Source organism: Ylistrum balloti, unplaced genomic scaffold (assembly GCF_031769215.1).
Source record: "Ylistrum balloti isolate Yb309-2 unplaced genomic scaffold, AGI_CSIRO_Ybal_v1 Utg370342, whole genome shotgun sequence".
Classification (NCBI taxonomy): Eukaryota; Metazoa; Mollusca; class Bivalvia; order Pectinida; family Pectinidae; genus Ylistrum; species Ylistrum balloti.
The window spans coordinates 44356-65443 of NW_026782246.1; the positions used below are offsets into that span (position 1 = coordinate 44356).

The 21088-nt window shown below is 35.4% G+C and overlaps 1 protein-coding gene across 1 annotated transcript in view; it reads left to right on the plus strand.

Annotated features, from left to right (window-relative positions):
* Positions 1 to 8091: 8091 nt before the first annotated feature.
* LOC132553635 (potassium voltage-gated channel subfamily H member 2-like) overlaps positions 8092 to 21088 on the plus strand; it is a 97559-nt gene continuing 84562 nt past the window's right edge. The window contains exons 1-5 of the mRNA XM_060217895.1: positions 8092 to 8181; positions 8606 to 8732; positions 9448 to 9690; positions 19802 to 19951; positions 20445 to 20738. Of these exons, the coding sequence (XP_060073878.1) occupies positions 8092 to 8181; positions 8606 to 8732; positions 9448 to 9690; positions 19802 to 19951; positions 20445 to 20738 (904 nt within the window). The remainder of the gene's footprint in view (positions 8182 to 8605; positions 8733 to 9447; positions 9691 to 19801; positions 19952 to 20444; positions 20739 to 21088) is intronic.

The window sequence follows — 21088 nt, forward strand, 5'->3', positions numbered from 1 at the left end:
TGTATCAGTCGAAAGTGACGAAAAAAATTCACTGAAATTTTTCAGTATAATCGTTTTTATCAAGACAAATATAGAAGATCAGAATTACATTACAAGGCAGACAGTTGTGGGGTTATTGTTCAGGATATTCATTGCTACTAGTCTCCCACATGTTGTTCAGTGGGAAAGCCACCAGCTACAACACAGGTACCCCACCGGAAAGGTGATCCTGGCTGCGTGCATTGTCTATGTGGTGATAAATGACAAATAGCTGACAACAGAAATTAAAAAAGAATTTGTAATTTTTAGTTGAAGACTTGCTTGGAAACGTAAAATTACGGGCATCCAAGGATATAACAGGCTTGCAATTTGTCAATTGAATTTAGTTTGGAAAAAAAAAAAAAAATGAAATAAAATCACCAATTCTGTTGTAAAGTACATAAAAAATAGAATGAAATTCTATCACCTGATTACCTTGTTATTTATTGAATATAACAGATCATAAATATTTGTATTACACATGTGTAATATAGCTTAATGTGATGTCACTAGATTATCAAATGACGTCGCACATTCACAGACGTCATTGCGACATAACAATGGGAGACCGTAAATACAGGGTGGACATGATGTCATATTTGACGTAGAAATGTATGTTTCCATTAATATTTGTTTGAAAAATTGATCAGGTGATCAAAGAGATTTTTAGTTCATTTTCTTTTTCTATGTGATTTGTGGAACTTGTCTCATGATTTTCACTTTGGCTTTCAAAAGGATTATTATAATGTTAAGTTCTCAATCACATTTCATAGATCCATTTATCCAATAGATGCTCATACAAGATCCTACATATTCTTCATAGACGCCATTTTGTTTCACAACAGCAACACCAATTTGTTAAATGTGGAATTAATGCAGAATTGTTTTTGTCGTGTATAAATAACTGGTCAGTGACTTCCATGGTGAATTCTGTCCATTACTCATGTTCAAAGTCCAGACTAGGATCATTATGACCAGACTAATTTTGACATGATTTAGCATCCTTAGTATATACCTCTGATCATCATGGTCAGTTGTCTTCTTGATTCTGATGCAATAAGCAATGGCTTTAGATCCTGGTCACAAAAACACTTTACAACCATGGCTATATATCTGCTATTAATCCTCTTCCCTGACACCAGAAATTATGACTGACTCAGGATAAAAATCAAGAAGACTTTGGAGTGTCAATCCTTTGTATAGCCTGGCCTCAGCAGTATGGTACTTAATGGTGTATAGATCCTTGTCCGTAACATTCTCGCTGGTTATTTCATTGATTCATCTACTCTAGCCAGAAATAACAGCCAAACCACACAAGGTCGTCAACATACGGATGAAATATGCCGAATAATTCTTTATTTTTGTGGGACTAAAATTTTGCTGTTTTTTTTTTTAAGATAATAATATTTATTCTATGCATTGATTAACACATATACAAACACAATAACCTAATAAACTTTGATCAAAGAGTTGAAACTGGTCAATGAAAAAGTCTAGCATCAAACTTATCAGTGACACTTGAACTTTTTGCACTTGATTCTACCTATTTATATATAAACCTTATACTGATTGTCCATTTCAAGTTTTTAAGTATTTGCTAATCTGTGGGTAGCGTAGATGAATAAAATTGCGTAAAGAGCGCTTGGGAATGAAAAACTCAACAAAATGAATTGTTTTACAGTATACTGTGAATACTTCATGGTTCTTGATCTTCTATGGTTTATGAAAGTGACTGTCAACTTGCAATCTACTAGTAAGATATCCAAATGGAATATGAAATTTAAAGGAAATTTTGAAGGTTTCAGAGGAAGATCCAGAGCTCAAGTTGTGTTGAGTGCCTGCACATCAGTCAATTTTAAATTGTCTTAATGAGATTGCCGATTTCAAGTTTTAAAAGAAAAATGATAGGATTTTTTTTATAAAATTAAAACAAAATATTAAAAAGTTCATAAGATTTATAAAGAAAGAAATGACTCAGCTATTAAAAATCTATTACAGATCTTTATAAGAATGTTTTGATATGGAATAAGCTTTGTTTTCAGTAATGAGATTTGAATTGGCCGATAAATTTTCACTCGTTATACTGTTAACATATCAATCAAGCATGTGAATATCACAATACAAATTAAACATTATTACATAAAGGAACGATATTTCGTTTACGATGATTTATTCCATTCGGTTAAAAACATACTCAGCCACAGCATTAGATTTCAAAATAAAACACCATGTTGTGTCTTCTTTTTCATTTTTTTTTCTTTTTCACTTTGAAGTTTTCACAGTTTTGAAAATAGACCTGTCATGAAATTTGTTGGAAATGAATTGACACACAAGATAATTTTGTCGATCTTCTACATATCTGAGTTTCTATACCTCTGTCAGGGCTGTTTGTTTGGTTCAATATATTGTGTAAAAATAAACATCATATTTATCAAACAGAACACATTTCATCTCAAACTAAATTTATGTTTTGAAATGACAACTATTGATTGATTGTTTGTCTAAATCTCTTTGATGTTTAATTATGACAATTTTTACAGTCGACGTAAACCAAGGACAAACATCTGCACAATTAAATGAGAGCTTTCTCTATGATGTTGACAGTCCATGTTTATAGTAGTCTTGCATGATGTCAGATTCATTTCGTGTATATTTTGAAATTATTTGGAAAAGGGATTCTGTTCTCAGGTCATCTGACCTAAAGCGTTAAAATGACCTATTGCTATCATGCATAGTCCATCCTAATGTGCCGTCCATCATTTGCTGTCTATAGATTTTAATAGGAGAAAAAAAACCGCTACCCCTTTTTAATGCCAAATTTGGCCTGAAACATTATTAGGGAGTGGCAGTGATATCAAACATGCCTGAAGTGATCCTGAGATTGTCTTGGCCAAATCTTGTTGTTATGGTTTGGTCCAAATCCAACATAACTCATCTTGAACAAATAGTCTGAACTTCTCATATTTCATTCATACCAACAAGAATAATATTTGGAGTTTGATTTCTTCACAGAAAAGAAAGAGATGATTTGTTGTTACTTTCCAGTCTGATCAAAACTTCTATATGGTAACCACAGAAGTTTTCGTGTAACATGGTGGTGCAACTGTTTTTCATGCACAGAACCTACCATTTATGAGTTGTTGATACTTTCAAGGAGTGTTCAAAATTTTGATTCATCAGACTTGTCAGACCACCATCAGTGAATTCTGTGGTTTGTCCATCCATTCGTCGATTGTCAGATGACCATTAAGGGCCACAGCCCACTTGTCTATGACATGACTTGATTTAGAAGTTGCAGTTTTAGAACCATATTTGCATGGCAGCATGCCTATACCTGAGGATATTAACCCACACATATCTAATGTTGTAACAGTCCTAGGTTTGGGTAAGCTTATTGTTTGACCAGGGATTCTGGTGAATACAGGAAGTGGCCAGTTTTGAGGCATTGTGGGTACTTTGTTTTCAAGCTTCTAGAATTGTTACTCCTGAGTGTCCTGACATTTCAGTGAATCAACACTAGAGTATCATTGATCAACCTTGAGTTGTCATTATCATATTGATGACCATTCTGTACAGTCCTGAACCACGCATTCTGACCGGTTTGATGTGAAGTTGATGAAAAATGACTATTTTTAGGGGAGATATCGGATCAACAAATAAATGAAAAGATAAAATCCAGGATTCAGTCTCTGGTTACGATTTAGGAGACCATTTCGTCTGATGGTCGACCAAGCAAAATAATTAAATGTTCTATAGTAATGTGCGACTAGTGGAGGAAACGTTTACTGAGCTGTGATATTATCAGATTCACAAGATTATGTGCTGTGTGATCGGGATGCATTCAGCTCACTGAGCAAAATTTGATACTGTTCTGGAAATATCTGATCAATACCATCAATCGCATGTTTTGTAAAATAAGATGTTTACTTCATTGTGGTAGAACTTGATAACAATCTAGTATTATATCATGTTTTGGATGAAAAGTGTCATACTACGTAGTTTAAAATATTCAGTGACAGATAAACAGATCAAGGGTAACACATGGACAGTTTATTACAAACCAACACTGGAGTTTAGGTTTCTTCAATTATAAACTTGTACTCATCTCAAATGTCATTAGCAGTGTATGGACAAGTTTAGGAGATTACATATGTGTTGTTTCTGAATTCAATCTGTCATCCCTAGAGAGACACAGCTTGTGGCTTATTATTTAGATAGTCAATTGTTTTGAAAATTATGTAAATATTAACTGAGAAATATCACATTTAAAAGACGGTTTAATAAAAGAAATTAAACTGTTTCAGATGTTGAATTTTAGTAAAGATGAAAGGTGGCTGGATTTTAAGGGAAACAAATGTGAAAATGATTATCACTATGCAATAGCATTGTAGTGACCAATTTCAGAAATATTCGGCAATTTTATTGTAACCCTGGTCAATATTAACCAATGGTACAGTCACCAACTTCTGAAAAAATTCAGCATTTAGGTCCATATACAATATTTCTTACCCATGTCCCATCATTGTAACCCCAGAAAGCTCCAGAACAAGTAATATCATGAAGGAGCTATACAGTAACCGTGGTAAAATACAAGCCACAAAATACCTCCTTTAGCTAGAGAGTGCTTAACTCGCAAATGAAGACACAAGTTTCAGGATTGAATTCTGGCAGAAGCATTGAAATAAACTATGACCTCTTTTGAATTATGATGGCTAGAATGACTTGTAATTGTAAGACAGAAAATGTTAAAAATAAATCGTTTTTACGGTTTGATGCCGTGGACTATTAGGATTAAGTAATTCTCAAAGCATACAATTAGCCAAAATTTAATATAGTCAAGGTGTGAATTATATTTCTTCTGACACAAAAGTCTTTAAGACTAGAATTCTCAAGTCACTGGTGGTCTGTTTTTGTGAACAAATTTCAGAAAAAATTAAAAGTGATTATGTACATTTTATTGTCTGTGCGTTGTGTAACTGTTTATATTACTAGAATATTTTTGTTTCTATCTACGTATCAAGACGGGTTAATAGAATACAATAACAGGTAGACAGTTTGTAACCGTGAAGAACTTAAAATATTTTATGTAAATGAAACAGAGATATGTTTGAACAATAGACATATACTTTAACCATGTAATAAGTGACTCAAAAAAAAAAAAAAAAATAAAAAAGAAAATTGAGAATTTTTTTTTTTTTTATGGGACTTGAAATAAGTACCTAAAAGTATATGCAAAAAATGCTGCAGTGTACAAGTAATGGGTTAGGGTGGCCTAGTTAATGGTTATTACCAGACTTGAACTTATTGTTGTATAAATATGGTAATTATATTAATAATGTACCCTTAATTTAATTAGGGTGGCCTAGTTAATGGTTATGGGTGGCCTTATCACCAGACTTGAACTTATTGTTGTATAAATATGGTAATTATATTAATAATGTACCCTTAATTTAATTAGGGTGGCCTAGTTAATGGTTATGTGTGGCCTTATCACCAGACTTGAACTTATTGTTGTATAAATATGGTAATTATATTAATAACGTACCCTTAATTTAATTAGGGTGGCCTAGTTAATGGTTATGTGTGGCCTTATTACCAGACTTGAACTTATTGTTGTATAAATATGGTAATTAGAAATAATAATGTACCCTTAATTTAATTATTTAACCCCATCATGCCCTGGTTTAGACTTTACGCTGTACAAAGAAATATTCAATTCATTTAATTTGGCTGATGCATTTGTAACATGAACCCAATTGAAAGTCGTTATTATGTCTGATATGAAAAAAAACACATTCCTTATAAAAATGTTCAGTACAGATATTATCTGAAAATAGCACAGTAGTAAAGTGACTGTTTTTTGATAACGGTGGGTTATTCGGTACTGATCAGAGTCCACTGACTGTTTGAGTGCAATACACAGCCAGATTACACTAATAGAGGATGATTTACTAGAGGTCAATTGAGGGGTTATCGGTACGGTAGTATTGAACCAATAATTTCAGATCCCAACATTCCAGAGCGCTTTTTGTAATCATAGAGAGACAAGATCAACGACATAATTTACATCTAATTAGTTATAGATATCTAGGTTCTTTTCGTTTGAAAGTGATTATTTTCCTATAAGATATTGATTACAAAACATTAATAATAGTTATGGAAAAATATGAACATGAAGGATGAATTCATTGAATTAATGATGTCATGTCACCTTGTATTTTCTGCTCAAAAACTAAAGGAAATCAAGTGATGAGACAAATTTGAAAGGTCATTAAATATGATAAGGTTTGAATTCTTCCAAGTTGTATTTGATTTTCTGAATGTAAACAGCAGTACCAGAAAGTTGGCGTCAAGGTGACTGTTTTAAGGGTTGGAGTTAACATAGGGTATTTTTTTATTGGAGTCCTTTTCAGAAGAAATTTGGTACTTCTGTATAGTGTAAATGAACACTGAAAGCAAGAGGGGTCCTTTTCAGTAAAAAATTCTGTTCTTCAAAAGGATACAGGGATGAATTTAACTCAAAATCTGGTATTTATCAGTAAATACAATTTAAGCCTATGTCTGGTAACAGAACCATTAATGTCCATTGCTGTTCTATAGAATTGCAAAACAAATGCTTCATTAGCATAATGTTTTGCAACATGCCCTCCCCCCTGTCTTGTAATCAGGATGTGGACGTTGGCCCCTTGGGTGTATGCAAGCTGGATTTTTAAAGATTTATGAATACTGCAAGTTTGCAGATGGCAGTAGAATGGTGTTTTACAATGTCAATTTGTTGTATAACAGAAACTTGATGGTAAATCTTGTTTGTTTAACACTTCATGTTTATTTTGTAATATGCTGATATGAAATTTGGCAGTGAGTAAAAGAATGGGCAAATGGTGTAGAGATATACATGAGTAATTCTATTTCATTGCATGGATTTATTACAAGCCAAGGTTTTACATGTATCGCTGGTTAAAAATATTGTGTGAGAAACTAAGACATGGTGTGTGAAGAAAATAATGGATTTGTTTGAAATATTCTACTCGAACCACTCAGTATATCAAATATCTAAAAGATACGTAGCTATTAAATTTACGACAGATACAATGGACTCGGGTATACATAACTGTTATGCTCATCCTTCAGAGACAAACAAAATCAAGAACACTGTATACCATTACATACATTTATAGCTGTTGTTGATTTCCGTGGATTGTCATATTCCAAATAAGTCCGAGATAAATGATGTTCTTCCAAATCCCATTCAATATCCATTCCTTCGAAGGAATTTCCTCTTGAAAAAAATAGTGTATTAATTATCTAATTGAATGACATGAGCATTACTCGGGAACATAGCACAACCATTCTGCATCGAATCCTGATTAATGCTGGCTTGGAGTCATAATTGTTCAACAAGGAAGTTTAAGGACATCAATATTGTGTCCAAACTTGTTCAGGAAAATTTTATTATCACAGAAATGTAAATTTGATACTTCAAAAGAAGCTTGTACTGGTGAAAACATGAGAAATGAAGGACAGATCTTTGAAGTTTTTTTTCTTCTTGATGATTTCGCTTCTCTGAGTGACAATGAGTTGAAGAAACTGAAGGGGGCACTGGACTGAACCCCTCACCATTACATTATGTAACTTTGCAGACATTGCTATATTTTCTTGTTTGGTACTTAAAAGTACCCCTTGAATGACAAAACGTCTGAGGAAGGGTCATTAGCTACAATTCTGTCTAAGATAGTGAACGTTTTATCAAAGTAATCTTCACAATGAAAAATCTTTTCTGACTGAAATTATAAAACTTCGCCTGGAATATTCTTTTCCAAGGAATTCTTATCGAGTTTATGCCAAGCAAGATACCCATCCTTAAGTAAATGTGTGCTTGGCTTGTTTGAAAGATTCAATCCTCACTAATTTACTGAAGTCTCAACCAACCAATCCTCAAGTAGTTCTTGGCCAAGGTTCTTCAGGAAGTCCCAAGTGGCACTTTTTCCTCACTACATATCCTCCCTTAAGAAACCTAAAAAGTGGATCCTTGAATACTCAACCAGGTCTTATTTGCAAAACAAGGAATCTACAATGTTAGAGTCTTCTCTTGGCAAGGATCCCTTAAGGGTATTCCTGTTTACCATTAGAACCTGGCATGAAGTCCATGAAAAGTCCCCCAGGGTTTGGTTACATTTCAATAGATTTTTGTCTATAATGACATGCCATGAATAAATTTCCAGATTTACATTTTTTTTGTGTAAGTCTTGGATGGTTTTCTCTATTACATAATATATTTGATTGTTGAATCACTTTCTTTATACAGATGCAGCCATGTGTTGATAACATGATATGCAAAATTAAACTATTTCAGGCCATCCTGTTTGTTTCATATTTACCACACCAAATATTGTCCTTTACTGTAGAACTCAGTATGTTTATCTCTCCCAAGTTTCCAATACCTTGGCCCTTATTCTGAATTCGGTAACTGATAGATGGCCCTTACTCTGGATTATGTGGCTGTTGGATGGTGTTATTGCATGTTGCCCTTGGTTGATGATGATATAATAGATAGCTAAACATCATATCTTGTTTATCTTATTGACAGCTAGTGGCATTGATACTGTCCTGCTGTTTGGCAGAGATCCTCTACAGTTACGATTTGTATGTATTCGTTAGCTGGCCATGCCACGGCTATGCCCACAACTTCGGACACAGCAGCTTTCCACGATTACGTATGTGGAGTGTCACTGTCATTAAAAAGCTTCTGCAGACTCTTGAGAACTAGTCTGTATCAATACTCTCATCATAAAATACAAAAATGAGCCAGTAACACATCGACTATAAGGAAAATAAACTTTGTAAATAAAGCCAGATGTCACCGTTTAACGCCAGTTGAAATGATAACGATATTAACACACTTGACTTTGCGACTTGAATTGGTATTGGTATTCATGACCTGCTGACTTGGGGATGTATTGTACGTTGTTTATCATTACACGTCAGATTTTATTGTGTTGTGGCACTGACATATCAAGGTCAATATAGTTTAACTTGTATCAGTTATTTAAGTTTATCGTAGTATGATAGTAAATAATTCCTTCGGGTTTCTGTGTGAAACAATTCTGTATCATTTTGTAGTTTCAGCATGTGTAAATAACCAAGATTCTAATCATATTTCACATTATGTTTTATTGTTGTCTTCACATTTTTTGCAGATTTTTAAAGGGAAGCTACTCTTGTGATATTTTTGAGGATTTGTTTCATAGAACCTCCTCGAAAGTAATCGTTCTTTTTACATCCTGTCCTCGGCTTTGTGGCATCATAAACCTTTCTTGAAAATTTATCCAGTTCTCAAAAATTACAAAAACATGCAAGTTAATTTATGATATGAAGAAACCTTAAAAGAAATACCCAAAGGTTATATTTGCTTTTATTTGTATTTTGCAGATCGTAAATTTGTGATTGCAAATGCCCAAGTTGAGACCTGTCCAATCCTCTTCTGTAACGATGGATTCTGTGAACTCACAGGTTCTTCACGAGCAGAGGTCATACAAAAGTCCTGCATTTGTGACTTCCTGCATGGCCCTCTCACCAGCTCCTTTGGCATTCTCCAGATTAAAGATGCCCTACAGGGGTCGGAAGAGAAGCAAGTGGAAATCCTCTACTACAGAAAAGATGGTAAGTTTGCTGGTTAAAGGCCATCATCTATACTCTCTCTTGTTGATAGAGCTTAGTGCACAATCTCTACTTATGGTGTTTTTTGTTTTTTTTTTTTTAAGAAAATGAGATCGAGAACTGTCCAGTGTTGTTATGCTGTGTCCAAGGACAAGACTCTCTACACTGTTTCTTTTTGATATAATTTAATGGGTCTCCTGTATGATGTTCAATGAGGAAACCACCCACTGTTGACAAAGCGTCACATGTGCTTTTACAAAATGACCCTGGTTTTTCGCAGGATTATAGTTTTAGAGAATAAGCAATCAACAGTTTTCATAAATCTTTTTTCATAAAACTTTTACAAAATGACCCTGGTTTTTTGCAGGATTATAGTTTTTGAGAATAAGCAATCAACAGTTTTCATAAATCTGCTGAATAAGACATAAGGTGGACTAGCTTATCTGTAGATATTCGAGCTAAGATGATTGTCTCTGGACTGTTATATATTTCACAGATATAAACATTTTATACAATAAGTCAATAACAATTGGTAAACCATCAGGCAACTACATAATCAGGTGATAATAACTTGATTCTAAGCCAGCCCTTGAGTACCTCCATATGAATCTTTGTTTGCAAGTGGTGTATTTCAGGGGCCTATTCCAGGTTATGAAATAGCCTTGGCTTATAATAAAGGTTCATAATTTCACTAAATTGTAATTTAATTTTTTTTTTCTATGGAGTAAGCTTCAAGTTCAACACATGAAATTATTGTTCAGTAAATATGGTACCAAAGTCTAAAAGTACAAGAAAAAATTATTGTTTGATCTATAGAATCGTGCAATAAGTGTTATCTACATGTATGTACATAGGTATTATGTAAAAGATGTGCATGACAGTTCGGCATGTGTGTCCCCAAATGAATTCATCTTGACAAGTTAATGATTTTCTCTAAAGAATTGAGACCTTTTTATGTGAGCTGGTTATATTGTGATCAAAGAGGGTTTTAGTTGAATCATTGTAATCAAATGAATACCAAACCATGCTAGCTTGGTAGGAATTAGAAACACCACGCATCACTACAGGCGTTGATGTAGATATCTTGTAACATTTGTTTTGTTCAATCTTAGAATAAAAAACTCAAGTACACAGAATATTTATGTATAGTACATAAGGAATGTACTATTAAGTCAGTGTTAGCTCCTAAATGTTTAAAATAATGTCATGGTTATATTGTATTATCCAACACTAGGCCGATACCTCTAACCATTAATACTGACACATTAGCAAAACAGTAATTTCAACTAAAAACTGACGAAGCAAGGGAAAGATATTGATACCCTTGAAAATTAACTGAATTACACAGAGGATAATACCATATGTTTCAAAAGTGTAAAGCATCTTCTATTGCAGTGTTAGTAAAAATGTTATCTGATTTTTTTAGCAAACATTTTTTTTATGTTGAGCTATTTAAATCATTCTATTTCCGTGGTCTGTTCTGTCCTTCATTATTGCTTGGAAAGTACTGGATGGATCTTTCTCAAATTTAATATGTAGGTTTCCCTTGGTCCCTAGTTGTGCCTAGTAGATCAATTTTGACATTTCAGGTTATTTATCACTATTTAAAAAAAAAAAATTCGTAGATCTTTCTGAAATTTCATATGAGAGTGCCCCGTGGTCACTTGTGCCTGTCCAATTTGGGGACTGATCATGAAAACCAACTGGCGCTTACACTGCCATCATGGGTTTGACAATGAAAGGTTGCTATTGCTATTTCCTTGGAAATACTGGAGGGGTTTTTCTGAATATTCATATTATAGTTCCTGTTTTGCCAGCTTGATTTAAAGAATTGATCAGAATAATAAAATGGTTGCCAGACAACGATCTAGGATTTTGAATTGGAAAGCTTTTAATTGCTATTCCTTGAGAAGTGCTGATGGAACTTTCTCAAATCGTATATACATGTTCCCCTTGACCCTAGTTACGTCCATTTGATTCTGGGACAGATCAGAAAAACAAATTTTACTGACGGGGCTAATTGACAGTGACAGTTTTGTTGTCGCTATTTTTTGAGAAATACTGGAAATATCTTTCTCAGATTATTATCGAATTCAGATTCCCTATGGTGCTTTGTTGTGCTCATTTGACTTAGACGCTAAAAACAAAATGGCTGACAGATGACCATCTTGGATTTGGCAATTAACTTTCATTTCAGTAATAATTATGGTACCTACACCCAAAAACAAATCCCTACGATCCGTCAGTCATCACGGCAGAGACATAGAGTGATCTCCCCTCCTCTCTCCTTTATGACTGCCGACGAGTCCGGATGTTTTTAGCCGAGTACTTTCAGTTCTCGTAGTACATTTATTCATTATCTGAGTGTTATTTGTTCCTCAGTTTGAAGTTATTTATCCATCTCCCAATTCATATTTTCGTTAATGACTTGATTTTATGTTTATTTCTGCTTATTTTCGGCCATGTTTTTCTCCTTGTGTTCAAGTGTGTAACCACGTGTTTTGCTGTTTCAGTAACATGAAGTTTACAATTTTATTATATTTTCAAGTATGGCTTGTGCTGGGTTATGTCTGGTTTCAGCACATGGGTGTTCCCATTTCTTTGGAGAGTAGAACCCCCATGATGCCTGTCCCCTGTGCCGGCCTTGCAGTGATGCTTCGCTTTGTTCTTGCACAGAGTCCACTGTCAAGTCCCCCCTTCCTGTTTGGCAAACTTCCACCCTGAAGAGGGATTCATCCTCTTCTTCTGGTAGGAGAAACAAGCCTTGTAAGTCCTCCGCCTCTGAGCATTCCTGCCGAGGGTGTTCTGCCGAGTTCCACCCTCATCCGTCCAGGCACGGCCTGGAGTAAGCCTGACCCTGACTTGGAGCAGTCGAGGGTTAAAGTGGCCGGGAGCTCCCATCTGCCGGTTACATATTAAACAAATTCTTTTAAAGAAACATAAGGTCTATAGTCAATAAATACTGCTGATTCAGCTTCGTCTTATAATATTTCAGAAACATTTTACCTAAAACTTAATTCAGTAGAGACTGATGCAAGGATAAGGTGGCTTAAGTAAAGCAATGATAAATAGTTGAAACCAGTGGTTGCCATGAATATTGAAGCTTGATGACCTGATTTAAGGATTATTATGTGTCAGTGTGTTAAAGCAATACTTTATAACTTTATAACTGATCTTTAGTGGCTTAGTTTTATATTTAGTATGTATTTTGTTAAACATCCAGTCAACAACTTTGGCCGTCTCAGGATGGCAAAGTGGCTTAGAAGTGCACTGGATGTAAGTGTGATAAATCTTTCTTTTTTTTTTATAAGAATTAAAAAAAACTGTACTTATTACATTGTACAGTTTACATAGCTTTGTCTCCAAACGATTTGCATTCAGACAACATGCGTCAAAGTTCCTTTCCTGATCAATGTCATTAAGTGCATGCAGTAGTAATTCCCATCCGGATACAAAATTGAAATAAAAAATTTGCTAATGTACCTTGTAACCGAAATAAATGAAAAAAGCAGACCAAAAGCCTATCATTTTCTGGAAAATCAAATTAATACCGGGAACTGTAAAAGCTAAAGGTGAATTCACCTAGACCTCAATGTAGAATTTAAAAAAAAGCAATTATGGCATAAGGTCAGGTGATGCTTTTAACGTAGAAATGTCGACAAGATGAAAGTGACATGCAACATGTAGTTTGGACCAATATGTACAGCTGACAGATCCGTATCGCTAAAGTGTTTGTAACATATCAGTGCTATACATTACACTGATTTTGACAATTGCATGCACTTCAATTGTATCTCTTCTCTCAAAAATTAATTTACTGAGCTAATGGATTTAGAGCTCTGAAATTATTTTCAGTTCTTTTTTTAATAATACAAGTTAAAAGATAGAAACTTTTAAGGAATGAAACACTTTCATCATGAAATTTGTTTGCTGTAAATTTTATGAAAATTATTTTGAAAAGACTAATAGATTATTTGTAATTTTTTGTCCGAAGACAAAAATAGTAATTGCTTTTTTATTCTGTTTTAATGGAATTAGAATTAAATAAACTATTGCCCCTGAATTTTTTTAGTTTACTTTGGCTGAAGGCATACTACAACTTCCATCAACTTTTTCTACCAATTGGTACTAGTCATGAACATTGAAGCAGATTTTGCCCAATTTTTATCCGAAGCATCCTTAGGGAAGGAGAACAAGTTTTGTAAAAATGGTGGGTCAATATCTCCTGGGAAAGGATGGGCAGGATACCAATATTTGAAACAAAGCAAATTCTTATTTCTCCTGTAGGATTGATTTGGTCTGAAATGTGGATGGTTGGGCTGACCCACATAGGGACAGAGGGTTGGTGGTCCTATATTAAAACAGATATGTAATGTGTACTGTGTGCTTGGATATTTAGAATTCTTTTTCCTTTAGTTTTAGCAAAGCAATTTCAGCCAAGCAGCAATACAGGTCCTATGGACCTCTTGTTCTTATAAGTATCAGTCATTCTGTCTGTAGTGTTTATATATAAGTTAGTTGTGTTTCTTTAACTGACTCAAAATTCTATTAATTGATTGTTTAGGCATGTGTTGTTTGCAAACGGAAATCTGAAGCTAGTCTTGAATGAATAGACATCTTCAGCAGTGCAGAAAACCCACATCAGACCATCGAAATAGGTCTTCTTCCTGTCTGTTCCATGTCTGGAGGAGAAGTTCAAGGGAGATAAATAGATAAAGTTAAATATATAGGATGACACCTGAAGAGGACAATTTTGAGTCAATACTTTTGGTAACAGTTAGACAGGAAAGGTTTTTTAATTTGTAAAGACATTTTGGATTGTAATTTATTTTATCACTGAAGATTTATCAAGGTACCATAAAGGTTATGTATTAAGGGGTATCATGTTTCTCTATTTTACAGGACGGAACAAAGCTATGAAAAATAGATACCGTAAAAATAAAAGCAATAGTAATTAAAGAGAAAAATTAATCCACAATGTTTGAAGGTGTTTGGAAAACCACATAGATTTGACCCCTCCTCTCCACAAAAAAAAAAAAAAAAAAAGAAAAAGAAACCCCTGGTTGTAGCTACTTTTCTTACATCACTACCAAAACTGTGTTTTTAAAATTAAAGTTGGTTCATTATAACGTACAGAGTTAGCTGTCAATTAAATACCATATGTAAAAAGATGTAAAATGTTCTCAATAACCTATTTAGCTACCCCATTCTCACCTGAAACAATCCATTAAGGTATCTAACAGTGTCTAGTTGCTCGTTAAGATATTCATTAAGGTATTTCATGTAAGTAGCATGAGCACAGTGTAGTGCTAATGAGAATGGATTTCTTAGATAGTACCCCAATACTTGTTGGCTGATATTGACTGAGGGTCCAGACAAACACTATCACCAAATTTTCCGATCTGTTTTCATTTCTCTAATAAAGTAAGAGTGTAATTTTCTAAAGACAAAACAAGATAGATTTCGTATTTGTCTGGAGGCTGTTGCTACAGTAAATGTTAACAGTGGTAAAGTACAGGTGATGAGATTGACTTTTGTCAGTAAGTATAGCTTAGTGATTAAACAGTGCCACAGAGTATAGCTTAGTGATTAAACAGTGCCACAGAGTATAGCTTCAGTGATTAAACAGTGCCACAAAGTATAGCTTCAGTGATTAAATAGTGCCACAAAGTATAGCTTAGTGATTAAATAGTGCCACAAAGTATAGCTTCAGTGATTAAATAGTGCCACAAAGTATAGCTTAGTGATTAAATAGTGCCACAAAGTATAGCTTCAGTGATTAAATAGTGCCACAAAGTATAGCTTCAGTGATTAAATAGTGCCACAAAGTATAGCTTAGTGATTAAATAGTGCCACAAAGTATAGCTTCAGTGATTAAATAGTGCCACAAAGTATAGCTTCAGTGATTAAATAGTGCCACAAAGTATAGCTTAGTGATTAAATAGTGCCACAAAGTATAGCTTCAGTGATTAAATAGTGCCACAAAGTATAGCTTCAGTGATTAAATAGTGCCACAAAGTATAGCTTCAGAGATTGATTAATGCCACAAATTGTAGCTTCAGAAATTAATGTGCCAGAAAGTTTAGCTTCAGTGATTGAGCAGTGTCACAAAGTCTTGTAATAATTGACTACAGCTTAATAATGTATCTACAAAAATTGACTACAGCTCTAAGATGTAACTACAGAAATTGACTACAGCTCGAGAATATAGCTACAAAAATTGACTACAGCTCTAAGATGTAACTTCAAAATTGACTACAGCTCGTGAATGTAGCTACAAAATTTGACTACAGCTCTAAGATGTAACTTCAAAATTGACTACAGCTCGTGAATATAGCTACAAAAATTGACTACAGCTCTGGGATGTAACTACAGAAATTGACTACAGCTCAGGGATGTAACTACAGAAATTGACTACAGCTCTGGGATGTAACTACAGAAATTGACTACAGCTCTGGGATGTAACTACAGAAATTGACTACAGCTCTGGGATGTAACTACAGAAATTGACTACAGCTCTGGAATGTAACTATCGATTGACATAATCACTATATATGTACATGTGCTATGATGTTAATGCAAAGAATGAATACAGTCCTATGAACAAGACTTCTGTACCCAGATTTACATATTTCTTTCGGAATTGTTGAACTGAACCTTACTGAATAGTAATGATTTTACACATAGAAATGTTAGGAACAAACCAATACATAAATCTAGAGACCAGTTGCTTAAAATATTCCAATCTAAGGAAGAATCTTCACTCAACTGGTACTGGAAATACAAAACTCATATGAAGGCTTCTTTTATTGGCAGGAATAGTGTCTTGTCAGCAGGGACCTTCCCTTGTTGGAAGAAAACTAATTTCTGCCATGTTTTTCATGAATTATGTTTGCCCTCATTTCTCCCCCTGAAGCCGCAGTTATCTCTAAGTGTTCTCATTTGAATACAACATCACATAACAAGCCACTATATAGAGTTATTCTTCTGGTTCCCAGTAGCATTCCTTGGGTTTGTCTGGTTTAAATAATTTGTCAGGAAACCTCCAGATCACTTCATTCTGGAAGGATGTGGTAATGTTTTGATACAGTGCTAACCTGTGTAGTTAATGTAAAAATACTACACTATCAGATTTTAATACACTCCTATATCAGTTTATTTGTTTGCTGGGTATATAGCCATGTGAATTGTAATGGTCGTTTTGAAGTGAGGTGTTTGAAGTAGCTGATGGCTGCCTCACTAAACTATGTAAGGACATTATGTATGTATTTAGAAATTGAGGTACAATTTCTTGCCCAAGGACAATCACAGCACAGGTTGGTCTGCCCTGTGTAGCGGTTGCTGTTCAGTGTTAGGGGTTGTCAGCCTTCACACCATGGAACCATTTAATGGAAGAGGTTGTCAACCATCACACCATGGAACTGTTCAACAATAAGGGTTGTCAACCTTAACACCATTGAACCGTTCAGTGTTAGGGGTTTTTAACCATTACGCCATTGAACCATTCAGTGGAAGAGATTGTCAGCCTTCACACCATGGATCTGTTCTATGGAAGGGGTTGTCAACCCAATCACCTTGGAACTGTTCAACGGTTAGAAGTTATCAACCTTCACATAATTGAACTGTTCAACAATAAGGGTTGTCAATGTTAACACCATGAAACCGTTCAGTGTTAGGGGTTGTCAACCTTAACACCATGAAACTATTGAACAGTAGGGGTTGTCAACCTTAACACCATGAAACCGTTCAGTGTTAGGGGTTGTCAACCTTAACACCATGGAACTATTGAACAGTAGGGGTTGTCAACCCTAACACCATGGGACTGTTCAGTGTTAGGGGTTGTCAACCTTAACACCATGGAACTGTTGAACAGTAGGGGTTGTCAACCTTAACACCATGGAACTATTGAACAGTAGGGGTTGTCAACCTTAACACCATGGAACTGTTGAACAGTAGGGGTTGTCAACCTTAACACCATGGAACTATTGAACAGTAGGGGTTGTCAACCTTAACACCATGGTAACTATTGAACAGTAGGGGTTGTCAACCTTAACACCATGGAACTATTGAACAGTAGGGGTTGTCAACCTTAACACCATGGAACTGTTCAAGCCACTGAGCTATCAGAGCATTTATTATCAGTGAAACAAATAAAGAAACGAGGAGGCCTGACAGGGAATCGGAGCTGTATGATCTATCACTATTAGACTGGCTCCTACTTGTTTAGTAATATTGTTTTTCGTGGTTTTCTGTGCTTCTGATAAATGTCTTTGTTGGAGATATCAAATGGCTGCATGTAACCTTGTGGTACACTAAAAGTCATCATTTATGAACAGGATCAACTTCATTTAATTGAAAATACTGTCATTTATAAAACCTCAAGGTAAACAATATCTTCACTATTCAATTGTCAAAAAATTTAAAAAGATATTAGATTGCTTTCCTTGGTGTGATGAGATTGATGAAATCCAGATACAAATCTGCACAGAAATAATCAATGAATTTAATGATTAAAAGCACCAATATGACCTGTTCTGCATTAAAACTTTTGACTTGGATTGTCTCCCCATAGATCTACACAGCTAGGAATACCTCCCCATAGATCTACACAGCTAGGAATACCTCCCCATACTTCTACACAGCTAGGAATACCTCCCCATACTTCTACACAGCTAGGAATACCTCCCCATAGATCTACACAGCTAGGAATACCTCCCCATAGATCTACACAGCTAGGAGTGTCTCCCCATAGATCTACACAGCTAGGAGTGTCTCCCCATAGATCTACACAGCTAGGAATGACTCCCAATAGATCTACACAGCTAGGAATACCTCCCCATAGATCTACACAGCTAGGAATACCTCCCCATAGATCTACACAGCTAGGAATGTCTCCCCATAGATCTACACAGCTAGGAATACCTCCCCATAGATCTACACAGCTAGGATTGTCTCCCCATAGATCTTCACAGCTAGGATTGTCTCCCCATAGATCTACACAGCTAGGAGTGTCTCCCCATAGACATGTTCAGCTGGAAATATCTCTCCATAGATCTACAAAGCTTGGATTGTCTCCCCATAGATATGTACAGCTAGTAATACCTCCCCATACCTCTACACAGCTTGGATTGTCTCCCAATAGACATGTCAGCTAAGAATACCTTCCCATAGATCTATACAGCTAGGATTGTCTCCCCATTGACATGTTCAGCTAGGAATACCTCTCCATAGATCTACACAGCTTGGATTGTCTCCCCATAGACATGTTCAGTTAGAAATATCTGTCCATAGATCTACACAGCTTTGATTGTCTCCCCATAGATATGTACAGCTAGTAATACCTCCCCATACCTCTACACAGCTTGGATTGTCTCCCAATAGACATGTCAGCTAAGAATACCTTCCCATAGATCTATACAGCTAGGATTGTCTCCCCATTGACATGTTCAGCTAGGAATACCTCTCCATAGATCTACACAGATTGGATTGTCTCCCTATAGACATGTACAGTTAGAAATATCTCTCCATAGATTTACAAAGCTAGGTGTATCTCTCCATACATATTAGCTAGTAGTGTCTCCCTAGATGTACACAGGAGGATTTCCATTTTAGTAGATATATACAAGTAGGAGTGTCTCCCCATAGACATGTATAGCTAGAAATATCTTCCCATAGATCTACACAGCTAGGAGTGTTTCCCCATAGACATGTACAGCTAGAAATATCTTCCCATAGATCTACACAGCTTGGATTTCTCCCCATAGACATGTACAGCTAGAAATATCTTCCCATAGATCTACACAGCTTGTAGTGTCTCCCCAAAGATATGTAAAGCAAGGAATATTTTCCATATATATTAGCTAGTAGTGTCTCCCTAGATCTACACAGAAGGATATCCATTTTAATAGATATACACAAGGAGTGTCTCTCCATATATATGCACAGAATATCCTCCTATAAACACTGCTAGGAGTATCTCCCCGTTCATGGTTTGGTGATTCTTTTTAAAAAAAGTGTAAAATTCTTCACAAAAATTTTTTACACAATAGCATATACTCTTAATGGTACAAGAAGCTAAATCCCTTGACAAGAGACACTTTTATGACTACAATTCTATGTTTTTCAGGTTCCAAATTTTTATGCAGTGTCCTGACGGCACCTGTGAAAAACGAACAAGGGGAGGTTATCATGTTTATCATCAATTATGAAGACATCTCAGAGCATGCCACAACTGCCATCAACAAACCCGAAAACAGTGTCAAAAACAGCAAATCAGGTAATTGGCAGCAAGGTAGGGATGGTCATGTATTAAGAGAAAATATGATAATAGATTTTAGCCCATCGTCCTCTGTTGGTGGGCAAATCAATTGCCCTTCATCCCTGGTCAGTCGTCTGTCAATCAGCTGCTACTGATATTTGTTGAGAACAATTTGAAGAGTCGTTGTCACATGTAGGTTTCTCATTGTTCCTAGTTGTATGACATCCATTGGAAAAATAAATGATATGATAGGTGTCATCTTGAATTAAACACTTAGAATTTGTTGTCATGATTACTTGATATACAGGTTCCTCTTGTTCTGAACAGATATCAGTAAAGGATAGGACATTTTTAATCAGTTGAAGTTGGTTTACTTGTTAATAGTTTAGAATAGAGTACTATATAAATCTTCAAAAGTGCTAAAACCACAATTATAGGCTGTCATATTTTTGTATACAATGCATAATTAGTACTTTATGTTAGTGTAAATATTTATTTTTTTTACGCTCAGGTCGCCCAAGAAGCTTCAAAATTCGCCTGCCATCAATACGAAAAGACTTCAACCGGTTCAAGTCCTGCGGGATGGAGAAGAATCCAGACCCAGAGAACCCACCCATTCCTGAGGAGGCTGTCCCTCTCAATTCACTTCCATACCTTGATAATGAAATTCCGCCAAACTCGCCAATTTTCCGTTACAAAAAGACCGGTTCAGACATTCCAGCCCCAAACTCCCGGACCGGTGCTTACATAAGACGTGCATCATCCCTCGAAGGCCTCGAGGGCGAACAGTTGACACCTTCGTCAGGTGATAACCTTCTTATAGAACACTCTCTATACAGGTGTCATTTGAGCAAGGTCATTGGTGCAAGGTCAAGGGACAAGGTCACTAGGTCAAAGGGGAATGATAATGGGGACAAGGTTATAGAGACAAGGTCATAGGGGCAATGTCACACGGGCAAGAAACAAATGTCATAGGAGCGTGACTGTAGGGAAAATGTTGTAACGTAAAGGGCAACAGCAACATGGACAAAATCAAAGGAGGGTCACAGATATTAGCTAGATGTAATATGGAAATAGTTCCAAGGACAGGGTAATGGGGGACAAGGCCACAGGGAGAGGATAATGTCAGTTAAAAACGCATTAATATATGTAGAT